Source organism: Hippichthys cyanospilos, chromosome 5 (assembly GCF_059441005.1).
Source record: "Hippichthys cyanospilos isolate Australia breed blue-spotted pipefish chromosome 5, RoL_Hcya_1.0, whole genome shotgun sequence".
Lineage (NCBI taxonomy): Eukaryota > Metazoa > Chordata > Actinopteri > Syngnathiformes > Syngnathidae > Hippichthys > Hippichthys cyanospilos.
The window spans coordinates 7,228,037-7,239,770 of NC_142373.1; the positions used below are offsets into that span (position 1 = coordinate 7,228,037).

Sequence of the window (11,734 nt, forward strand, 5' to 3'; positions counted from 1 at the left end):
GTAGCTCTTCTGAAGACGGAATGAATACGAGTGACTTTGATGAGGAAGATCTGGTCCAGATAAACAAATTTGAGAGTGATGCTCTCCGCGAAACAAACGATGACAAAGACAATGGTGAGCGTGACGAACCGCAGCAACGTGCCCAAAATGTGCAAGAAGCAGATGAACCCAGTGGTGGCGTAATATTTGAATCATGTCTCCAACCTAACGATGTATCGGAGGAAATTATGAGTTTCACTGAGGGAATTTACTCCGTTGCTCCCGCAGAAAGGAATAGCCCGGTAAGCTTTTTCAAGACTCCCAAACTTGAGGCCATGGCTTTTCCGGTCCAGTTCCCGACCGGGGAAAACACTCTCGATGAAGAGAGGAAGATTAAACTCACGCCGAGCAAGTATTTCAAAGCCCGACTGTCCTGCGTGGATGAACGTTTTGCCAGAGATGCTAACTACTTGTTCTTTGCTCAGTTTGTGAATGAAATCTACCAGGCCACATCAAGCATAAGAATACAGCTACGCAAAGGTAAACCTTTTACAAGAGACGGTCGACGAATAAACAATGCTATGTTGCAGGATAAACGGGAAGTTGAAAAACTGATACACAGCAAAGACGCCGTCTGCTTCATGGTGCCGTTAAGGGGCACCCCGGCCTATTGGGAGAAATGTCTCAAGGACCTTTTTGCCATGATTCGGCAGCTAGGCACACCCACGTTCTTCTGCACGTTCTCGGCTGCCGAAATGCGTTGGGAAAAAGTCATCACCGCCATCAAAGCGCAGCAAGGTGAACGGGTGATTTTCGCCGACCTCGACTGGGCCGCAAAGTGCGAAATTCTCCGCAGCAATCCGGTGACGACGATGCGCATGTTTGACAAACGTGTGGAAGCTCTGTTTAGAGACCTGCTCCTTTCTCCGGCGCGACCTGTTGGAAAAGTGGTCGATTACTTTTAAGATTGGAGTTTCAGCACAGAGGAAGTCCACACATCCATTGCCTCATTTGGGTTGAAGGCGCCCCCGTTTTTGAGGAGGCCTCAGACCAAGAGATCTGCGATTTCGTGTCGCGCTACGTTTCCTCCGAGCTGCCCGATCCGGAAAAGGAACCCGAACTCCATCGGAAAGTCACAGAGGTTCAGATGCACAGTAAGTCTCATTCAAAGACGTGCGTCAAAGCACCCGGCGCGCAGTGCCGTTTCGGTTTCCCCAAACTGCCGTGCGAGAGAACCATGATCATGAGACGTGAAGAGTGCGATGGAGAAAATCCAGAGACGGAGAAGCGGTCGGCGCCAAATCCCAAGCTTGCAGATTTGCAAAATTTGCTGAACGAACCGGAAACGGCCTCTCTGACTTTGCCGCAGCTACTGGCTAAGTGCCAGCTCACCGATGACGAGTACATGGAATGTTTGTACTCGATTGCCGCAAAGACCTCTGTCGTGCTCAAGCGAGAGCCCAAAGACTGCTGGGTGAACAACTACAATCGACATCTGCTTCTTGCTTGGGACGCGAATATGGACATTCAGTACATTCTGAACGCTTATTCCTGCGTTACCTACATCTGCAGCTACATCAGCAAAGCTGAACACGGCCTGAGCCAGTACCTGAAATCGGTGATCGAGAACTCCCGCTGCGATGTCAACGAGAGCGACGAGATGAAACAAATCATGCAAGCGTACTCCAAGAAAAGAGAGGTGAGCGCGCAAGAGTGCGTTGCGCGCGTATGCGCCCTACACATGAAGCAAGCGTCCCGCAGTGTGGTTTTTGTACAAACCAGTGACAATGCGCTGAAAATGAGTTATCCCCTCTCATACCTCGAGGGCAAAACGCACGAGTCCGTCGAAGTGTGGATGAGCGGCTTGCCGGAAAAGTATAAATGCAGACCTCAAACGGAGGAATTCGAAGCAATGTGCTTGGCTGATTTTGCCTCAACCTGCGGAATCGTGTACGGCAAGCAAGCTAAAGGCGGAAATGTTTTCCCCCTGCTGAACGACATGGGGTATGTCCAAAAAAGAACAGGTAAACACGCCGTCATCAAATACTGTAAATTTTCACAGGAAAAAAATCCATTCTCAAGCTCTATCTGCCTCATCGTGCCGACTGCCAGTTGAAGTCCAGAACCAAAGAGGTAAGAGGTTTTTGAGTTTTGCACATGAGCGCTGCAGAGGTGTTGAAAGGTTCATGCAGTCCTACATACAAGTTGTTTCAAGACCATGCCTTTGTACAGTTGCCGGCTGCTGAGCATCCAGAGGCCGTTGTGCAAATTGTCGACCGGAAGAGAAAGAACGATGAGAAGCACAGCAAAGATGTTGACAACGCCATCCGAGAGGTGGAGGAAAGCGGAATAGTCTTCAACGAGTGGTGTCAGCTAGCGCCCGAAAGAGAACTGCAAAGACTCGAGTGCATCGAGGAAATCAATGCGAGGGATGATCCCGGTGACGCAGAGATGTTGACAACGCCATCCGAGAGGTGGATGAAAGCGGAATAGTCTTCAACGAGTGGTGTCAGCTAGCGCCTGAAAGCGAACTGCAAAGACTCGAGTGCATCGAGGAAATTAATGCGAGGGATGATCCTGGTGACGCGGAGGAAAACGTACCAGACTACAATGTCAGGTCCGAGGTAACGGAAATGTCCATCGCGACGGAAGCCGCCGCATCGATCCGGCTGTTTTGCGCGACATATATCGGACCCTTAACCGAACGCAAGCGTGTGCCTTCTACCTGGTCAGAGATTGGTGCATACGACGTGTGTGTGGCTTAAAACCACGGCAGTTCTTCTATTACATCAATGGTGGCGCCGGAATGGGGAAGTCACATTTAATCAAATGTATTCACGCAGAGGCTACAAAAATACTGCGCAGACTGGCTGAGGAAGCGGACATTTCCAAACAAACGGTCATTCTTGCAGCCTTCACTGGCACCGCGGCCTTCAACATTTCAGGTATGACTTTTTACACTGCCTACTGAAACTGCCAAGAAGCCTCAAACCCCCGTATCATGGCCTGGGCAACAAACTGGACGAAGTGAGAGCGGAGCTATCGCTCGCTGAAATTCTCATCATCGACGAGACTTCCATGGTGTCGAAAGACCTCTTTGCATATGTCGACGCCCGGTTGAAGCAAATCAAAGGAATCAATTTACCATTTGGTGGCATGTCCGTTATCGCTGTCGGGGATTTCTATCAGCTACCTCCTGTGAGACAGTCCAAACCTTTAGGTGTTTACGATCCCACCAGACTGGACCACTGGCGCGACAACTTTGAAATGATCACGCTGACCGAAATCATGAGGCAGAAGGATGACGTTCCGTTCGCCAAACTACTGAACCGACTTCGCGTCAAAAAGAAGTCCCATGAGCTGTCGGAAGTGGACAGAGCTTTGCTGGCTATGACTTACACCGCTGCCCGAAGGAAGTTCTTCATGTTTTTGCCACAAACAAACAGGTAAATGAGCATAACTCTCATATGCTGAATCTGCTTCATGAGGAAATTGTGACCATCGATGCCGACAACTACAAGAAAGACCAAAGGACTGGCACAATGGCGAGACAAGCCGCCCCTGTCCAAGGGGCAAAGAACAAGTTGGCAACGAAATGTGGCAGCGGTGTAGGTATTTGGGTGAAAGAACACATTCCGGCACACAAAACAATCTACATCCAGGGTGTCACTGATATTGAATTTGTTGTGGTCAAACTTGAAGCTCCCATCAATATGTTCATTGCAGCTGTGTACCGGCCTCCGGGACAGAGTCTGCGCTCTTTTTTGCCAAAGTTGGAAAGGTTGTTGTACGCTCTGGAAGTGATGGATCATCATCGGATCTTGGTATGTGGAGATTTCAATGAAGATGCACTCTCAGACTCATACAAGCCCAATATGGAACTGTTAGTCTCTAAGGGTTACACACAGCTCATAAATACAGGTACCACTGACAAGAACACACTGCTTGACCTCATTTTTGTCTCCCGACCTCAGTGTGCTGTTCATTCAGGTGTACTGCGAACATAATATAGCTATCACAACCCTGTCTTCTGTGTTTTACACACTGAAAGGTGAGTCCTATCCAAGTCGCAAATTACGAGTTGTCCCTGTTGTGTGAAGGAGCCCAAATGTTGAGATGTGATGGGATTAAATCAGGGGTGAAGATGATGTAGTGTGTGTGCGATAAGGTGAGTGGGAGGTGAGGAGGTGAGAGTCAAAATTCAGGAAAAAGTAAAAAAAAAAAAAAATGGAGGAATGGAGGGGTCAAGTCGATGGGAGGGAGTGGTGGGATTATATGTTGACATTTGATAGGATGAAATCTGCTGCGAAGACGGTTTAACGTGTGTGTAAGGTGAGTGGAAGGTGAGGAGGAGAGACAATGTACAGAGAAAGTATAAAAATCTTTGGGGAGGGAGGGTCTAGTGGAATTATTTTTGTTCACAATTTTGACAGTGTAATAATCGTCAGCGTGAAATGACAGCAGAAAACAGACCAAGTAAGTCTCTATAAAATATTTTTTTGTCAACTGTAAGTGTTGTCATTTTACTCTCCTCTACTTTAAACAGGTTAGTTGTTCTGAAGAGATGGTAGATTCATCTCATAATAGAGAGCATAGATATGTGTGTACATAATCTTAATGTGCTACCATTGTAGAAAATGAAATGGTTATACTTAAATGTTGGAAAGAGCCAAGCCCATCTCGCCTTTGCAGCATGCGAATTTCTACTCGACACTATTGTATTCCCCTTTTTCTCACAGGGTAGAAGAATGGGTGCCCAAATACATACATCAAGGAGCACTGACTTGTGAACCAAGGTGGCAGCCAAGCAGGACTTCTCTTCATTCCTGTCACGAATAACCCGCGGATCCCAAATGGGAATGGACCCCAACTAGGCACGAGAGGTGAAGTTACTGAGTTTATTAACAAAAGGAGCACGCAAGGCGTGAGAAAAACACAAAAACAGTCCGAAGGCAAAGTAGCAAACCAAAGTCACAAAGTACCAACACAAAGCGAGACGAGAACGTCTGGATCTAAAGTCCACGGGGAAGAAGGGCAGCAAGGAGGACGTGAGTCCACGGGGGATGGCTGCAAACAAAGTAGCAACAGAAATCGTTCACAAGCCGTAAAACATAACACGCACAAAGTACAAACCAAGAAGACTCGAGAAGGTGGGACGTGAGGTCAAGAGCGCTGGGATTCACGGGACGGCAAGCGAGCTTGACGAGGGGATAACCCGGCAAAGGCTTGTTTGTAAGTGCCGGCCAGCTTATAAAGCCCTCTGACGAGATGCGCAACAGGTGTGAGTGTCCGATGGCCCCGCCCAATGCGGAGGAAGGAGACAGTCTGCAAATCAACACAAACTAAAAAGACAAGAAACGTGACAATTCCAGTGTAAGTTACTGTGAACTACTGTATGTCAGTTAAAACCAATTGTAGGTCTGCCTATCTTTTGGAGCAGTCGTCCTCACCACCATCTATTTTGATTATATTTTGTAGATCTGGATTAAACCAAGTCTGTTTTCTGCTCTCTTCAGACTGTCTTCTTTTATTCGTAGGAAAAGGTAAGTCGCTCATCATTCAACCTGTCTTCCTTTGTAAAGCCAGTAAAATAATTTTTGGCCCGTGTATTTTATCAGGATATTTGTTCAGAGGAAATAGACGTCAATACTAGAACAGAAGCCACTTGTGTGCGTTTTTCATGTCACTTTCTGATTGCACGTGCATATGACTGGACATTACGCATGACATATGAATTTAAACGGCATGCCATTGTAGAGATATAAATGGAAAGGATATTTACATATTGTTGGGTTTGAAGTGGGCTTGATACCCCACAAATGACCCGAGGAGAGGTGTAAATAACAACACAGGAGTCAGAGATTAAGTTTTACCACTGCAGTGGGGAGAGCTCGAAAAAGAGCGTGACCATGTCAGCCTCGTTGCAAAGTCTCTCTTCCCTCTCTCTCTCCGAGCTTTCGGACTGCAGTCTTTTTATTAAAAAACTGTTACTGAGGTGTGGGGGTCTCACAATTCAACCGTCACACAACATGAGCATTGTGCACCGTGGCAGAACTTGCAGATAACTTGCGATTCAGGCCTTGACCTTGACATTGTTTTTAACACACACACACATATGAGACAAAGAGGCGCTGTGGTGTCTGAAAAAGTAAGTTAGAATACATGAAGCAAAGCTGTTGTACTAATGAATCAGCCAGAAAAATAGCAATTAGAATACATAAAGCAAAGCTGTTGCACTATTAAATCAGTCAGTTTATCTTACACATATATTGTAAGACAAAGCCAAGTCTGTTTTACTTTTGTATATATATTTATTTATTATTTATATATGTTATATATTTGTACTCAATGGTTCTGAATTCCTTTTTTTTCCCCCCAGATTAAAATGATCGGTGCCCATAAATATACATCGTGGAGCACTGACTTGAAAACCAGGGTGGCAGACAAGCAAGGACTTCTCTTCATTCCAGTGTAAGTTGCCGTGAACTGTGTCAGTTAATGCTTTCAGTGCCATGGACAAGAATTCTACCCTTTAATAATAGTAATCACAATAATAACTAAATAATAAAGTTATAAGTATGTTCTTATGGAGAATACACTCATAATGAGAATACACTCTTGACTACTAATGCTTATCTAAAATAAGTTCTGTAAGCTCTGTTGTGATAAAATGTGACCACTAGATAACAGTGTTTTTACATATAAAACATAACTATTGTCAACTGAACATGCATTCAAAGGAATGGTAGTCAATCTTTCATGTGATATATTCATATTTTCATTTTTTTTTTACATTTACATATTTACATAGACATAGTATCCAATATTCTGTTGGCCGTGAAAGATGATTGAAAATGCAAAATACACTGGCTCTCTCGAGGTTTCCTTTTCCGATAACGCTTGGCACTAAAAGAGTTAAAACAAACTATAGGTTCGCCTCTCTTTTGCAGTTTGTCCTCACCCCCTGAATGTGTTTCTTGTTTGCAGGCCTATGTGTTCCCCATGTTGCCTGTGGCTCCACACATTGCATTCATCCAAAGAAAAGATCACCACCGTGTGCAAGAGTTTGATGACACATCATCAGGCTTGTCCATTGGCAGTTTCCCTCTGGATTAAAACAAGTCTGTTTTTTCCTTCTTTAATTGGTTGGAAAAGCTAAGTAGCTCATCATCTTCTTTTGTAACGACAGTAACTTTTGTCCCATCTACTTCTAACGGGTTCTTTGTTCAGGAGAAAGAGCCAGCAATCAAGCAGGAGTTGTCCTCATTCTGGTGTAAATTGCTGTGATTTATTTCAGTTAAAACTAAAAATGTGCATATCTCTATCAGCTTTTGTTGTCACCTCCTCAGTGTATTTTGTTTCTTTTTTGGAGACCGATGTTTTCCACTTGTTGCCTGTGGCTCCACATGTTGCATTCATCCAAAGAACGAGTGGAAGATCACCACCGCGTCAAAGGCTTTGATGACACATCATCAGGCTTGTCCAGTGGCAGTTCCCCTCTGGATTAAAACACGTCTGTTTTGTGCTTTCTACAGACCATTTTCTTTCTATTGGTAGGAAAAGGTAAGTAGCTCATCATAAGTAATTTTTGTCCCATCTACAGTATTTCTAACAGGTCCTTTGTTCAGGAGAAAGGAGAGAGTTGCCGTAATTTATGTCAATTACAGCTAAAAAAATGTGGATATCTTTCTCAGCTTTTGTTTTCACCCCCTTAACGGATTTGTTTCGTTATTGTAGACTGATGCTGTCCACTTGTTTCCTGTGGCTCCACATTTCATTCATCCAAACAACAGCTGGACGTTTGCCACCAAGTAGAAGATTTTGATGAGCCATTGTACTGCTTGCTCAAGGACCTGTTGTCATCTGGAACATCTCCTCTCTTCAAGGTAAACTGCTAATCATTAAGCCTATCTTTTTTCCTAAAGCCATTAAATGTTGTAAAAATATTTCCTTTCTTTTTTAACAGGCTCTTTGTTCGGGTGCACAAGCAGTTTATAGCAGAATCACAGTAACAAATATGTGAGTGTATTCATGTCACTGGATACTTGATTGGGCATGAGTGTGATATACTAATTTACTGTATTGTAGAAAATGAAAGATGATGTCAGCATCATGGAAGTTTTGCCGTGTGTTCTCCTTTTTCCCCAAGAGACAAAAAAAAAAGTAAAAATGAAGAAGAAAAAGAAAACAAGTGCCAACAACATGAAGACCACGGACAACCAAGCACCACTTCTGCCGATTCATTTGTAAATCGCCAATAGGAGTAGCCAAATTGCTATTAAGTGGTGTTTTAAATGCAGCGTTATCTTTTTACAGCTTTAGTCTTCACCACCTCCTTCATCTTTTCATCATGCGACCTTGCTGAGGAGTTTACAAGGACCATGACGCCATCCTATCCTTAGAATGCAATCTCTTTTCCTGTTCTTACGCTGTTGTCCCTGCATTGAAAAGAACAGTCCTAGTCCCCCAATCCAACCTACATGATCTGTATCCATAGATACATTTTTGCCATCATCTGTGTGCTCTGCAAAGGTTGCTCTATGAAATACCTTTTCACTCATGCATTTGTTTAAATACATTTGTATGTACCATACTCATGATTCCGTTAAATCTCTGAGATCAAACAAGCATTCTGGGAGGCACATCTACCTCAATTTGTTATTGCCTGTGTTAACTTTTACCCTCGCAAATTATATCCATCCATCTATTTGTCGGCGCATAGCCTCACGCGGACCGCTCACTTGCTGGTGTCTATGCCAGCTGTCTTCGGCAGTGGGTGAGGGACACTCTCAACTGGTTGCCAGCCAATCGCAGCCCTAGCAAATTATGGAATGAGAACAAATCAGCTCCAAAATCTAACCACTGCCGTTGATACAGACAATGTTTCATGTAACATCTTAATATTCCATAACATAAATACAATCTCTCACTCTTGACACATGAAGCTATAATGTACTGCTTCACATCACACAACTACAGTGGACCCCCGTGTTACGAACTTAATCCGTTCAGCAGCTATGCTCGTAACTCGAATTGCTCGTATGACGGGAAATCCAAACCTATGTTAATTAGTGAATGCGTGCAACGCGTGCAAAAACCTTAGGTAAAAACATCATGACTTTATACACATATTAAAAAATAGTAACAATCTGCTGTACAGTTAAATTAAACAAATATACAAAGGAAAAATGACATTTACCTTTGGGGCGACGTGACTTGAGCTGGGTGGAGGCGGAGGGGAGCAGAGACCAACCCGCAGAATTTATTTATTTTCTTAAATGAAAACTTTTCTCAAACGAGAACATATCACAGGCGATTTCCTTCACTTTAATCCATAATAGAAGAAGCCTCTCCATTTTGTTGTTGACCGAGGTCCGTCCCCTGGCAAGGAAAGTCTTGCCCTTAGAAGAATGCCGAGCGGTTTCGGCCATACTCACGAGCAAGGTTAACTATGCGTGCGCCTCCGTATTTTTTTATTATCTCCTGCTTCGTTTCTATTGTCATCATCCTCTTATTTCTTCCTTTACCACCACTCGCAATTTTAGAAGCCATGTCTAACAGATAAAGTTTGCAAAGTCTTCACAACACACCGACCGGCTGTGCCATCAAGCTAGATGAAGGCGTTCGGCCAATAGCACATTGGCATTTCTCTGATTGACGTGACGCTGGCCAATAGCATATCCGCATCTCCGTGACTGAGACCAGGACTGTGACCTTAATCGACCAATAGCATATCAGCATCTCCGTGACTGACACCGTGACTGACACAGTGACTGTAACATTGTAAGAGCAATAGCATATCAGCGTTACCGTGACATGTGAGAACAGTTGATTTTGTTGATGCAGCAAAGCGAAAAAAATAGTACGGACACATTGACCGGCATGTTGGGGCATGTTGGATTGTTCGTAAAACGAAAGGTTTGTGCGTAAGAGGGGGACAAAAAACGCCGCGGTCCACGTTCGTAAAATGAAAAGTTTGTAAAAGAGGGAGTTCGTAAACCATTGTATTTGTATTTGTTGGTCTCCTTTTTCAATGGTTTGCACTTAAAATTTTTGACAAGCTTGTTTGATCTTAGAGATTTGTTTCTATTCCTTTAATCCATTTTTTTACATAAGTCTTTGTGCATCTTTTCATCCACTATTTTATCATTACGTCTTCATTAAGAAATCTTAAAGCAGTTATTATGAGATTAAATTCTGTCTTTCCACTGTATGAAAACCCCTCAGCTAAAACAGTGTGATGGACTGATGCAGCACTTCTGTTTTTGGTGTAAGGTGACATTCGAATGTACAGTCATGAAATGAGAAGCCTGTTATAAAAAAAAAAATATATATATATATATATATATATATATATATATATATATATATATATATATATTATATATATATATATATAATGTGTGTGTGTGTGTGTGTACATACACACACACGCACACACCCTCTGCTGTTTTTAAGCCTATTGTATCAACCAATTTCCTCCGAATTGTCTTAGTAACTACTTTTCAGCTGTTGTAACCAACATTCAGTTCAGCATCATTCAGTGTTTCATCAGTTACCGGTTAATGCTGCCAGCATACTTGAGTCCGTTACAGTAATAAAATGAATGAGTCAGACAGTGGAAACACCTTTGATGCTATTTTTTTTGTGCATCAATTCATCTGTTTTATCATTAATTCTTCATTAAGAAATTTTACAGCAGTTAGAATGAGGACTTTCCACTGTTTGATACTGCCTTTACTAAAACACTGTACTTCTTCATATTTAAATGTATAGTTACCCTTTACAGTAAAAAAAAATGGAAGTGCCTTAAAGTGGAAACACCTTTGATGCGATTGGACCAGATTTGTTCCCATTATTTTTTTTTTTTTGTACTACTCTGTGCATCTATTCATCTCCTATTTTATCATTAATTCTCCATTAAGAAATACTATTGTAGTTACAATGAGGACTTTCCACTGTATGATACCCCCTCGACTAAAACAACATTTGTTCATATTTAAATGTTTATTCACCCAATGGGAAACATGTTCAAACTACAGGAAAACAAGACATTGCTCAACCTCTTCCACCGTCTTTTAGCCTATTCTACCATGCAACTTCCTTTGAACTTTGAATTCCGTGTCATTGAATAATACATTGCTTGAGAGTTTATGCTACCAGCATAATTGAATTACCTAAAGCAGGGGTCATCCACGTAGTGGCCGCCAGGCACTGGGTCGCCCCCAAAAATCACATGAATAACCAGCAGACCTGGTCTGCTATAATAGTTATAATAGTTCAAGTGATAGACCATTGTAATTTTCCAGGAATTTTACTAACGATTATGCAAATCACATATACATGACATATTACACTTGATTTACTACAGCTGATCCTTAATTCTTTTGAGAAATCAATCACATGATCAAGGTCTTCACATAAACTGGTTATGCCGGCTTTGTCCAAAAAAAGGGAGAGACACCAAGGTTCTTCGTACTAATGCTTTACTGACTGCACTTGTTTGCAACAGTTCACACCGTAGAACTGACACATACAAAAGAGATGTCAGCTACGGACAACATAATATGCATTTAAACATAAACCAAACTCATACATACCACTTTGGGCCGCTAAACATAGACAAAGCTGGAACACTTTACGTCTTCGGATATACGCGTGCCGTCGCGTCTGACTTGATGACAGCAGCGTGAATGATTTTCCCGGAAGCCCCTTTCGCGACCCTTAATAAACTCTGCTAGCTGACGGATTGAAA

General features: G+C 42.9%; 2 protein-coding genes across 12 annotated transcripts in view; both read left to right on the forward strand.

Moving 5' to 3' along the window:
* LOC148423274 (uncharacterized) overlaps nt 1-11,734 on the forward strand; it is a 153,639-nt gene that overhangs the window by 7,455 nt on the left and 134,450 nt on the right. The gene's annotated exons all lie outside the window — the stretch shown is intronic.
* LOC148423275 (uncharacterized) lies at nt 1,897-10,235 on the forward strand. 11 transcript variants are annotated; one of them, XM_088414584.1, is made up of 10 exons: nt 1,897-2,003; nt 2,092-2,112; nt 2,212-5,352; nt 5,458-5,522; nt 6,359-6,450; nt 6,967-7,100; nt 7,210-7,252; nt 7,352-7,542; nt 7,717-7,865; nt 7,946-7,998. In XM_088414584.1, exons 5-8 carry the CDS (start codon nt 6,365-6,367, stop codon nt 7,485-7,487), a joined length of 399 nt encoding a protein of 132 aa, XP_088270710.1. In that variant the 5' UTR covers nt 1,897-2,003; nt 2,092-2,112; nt 2,212-5,352; nt 5,458-5,522; nt 6,359-6,364; the 3' UTR covers nt 7,488-7,542; nt 7,717-7,865; nt 7,946-7,998. The 11 variants fall into 11 exon arrangements, 4 of the variants coding, with proteins under 4 accessions (XP_088270710.1, XP_088270709.1, XP_088270708.1 ...); XR_015865580.1 differs by adding exons at nt 8,129-8,225; nt 8,296-10,235 and having other exon boundaries at nt 6,967-7,865; XR_015865582.1 differs by adding an exon at nt 8,129-10,235 and having other exon boundaries at nt 6,967-7,252; nt 7,352-7,865.

Coding starts and splice junctions, on each gene's coding strand:
- LOC148423275 (XM_088414582.1), top strand. CDS start 3,058: ATGGTGTCGAAAGACCTCTTTGCATATGTCGACGCCCGGTTGAAGCAA. Junction 3,426..3,705: donor TTTTTGCCACAAACAAACAG/GTAAATGAGCAT, acceptor TGTTCATTGCAG/CTGTGTACCGGCCTCCGGGA.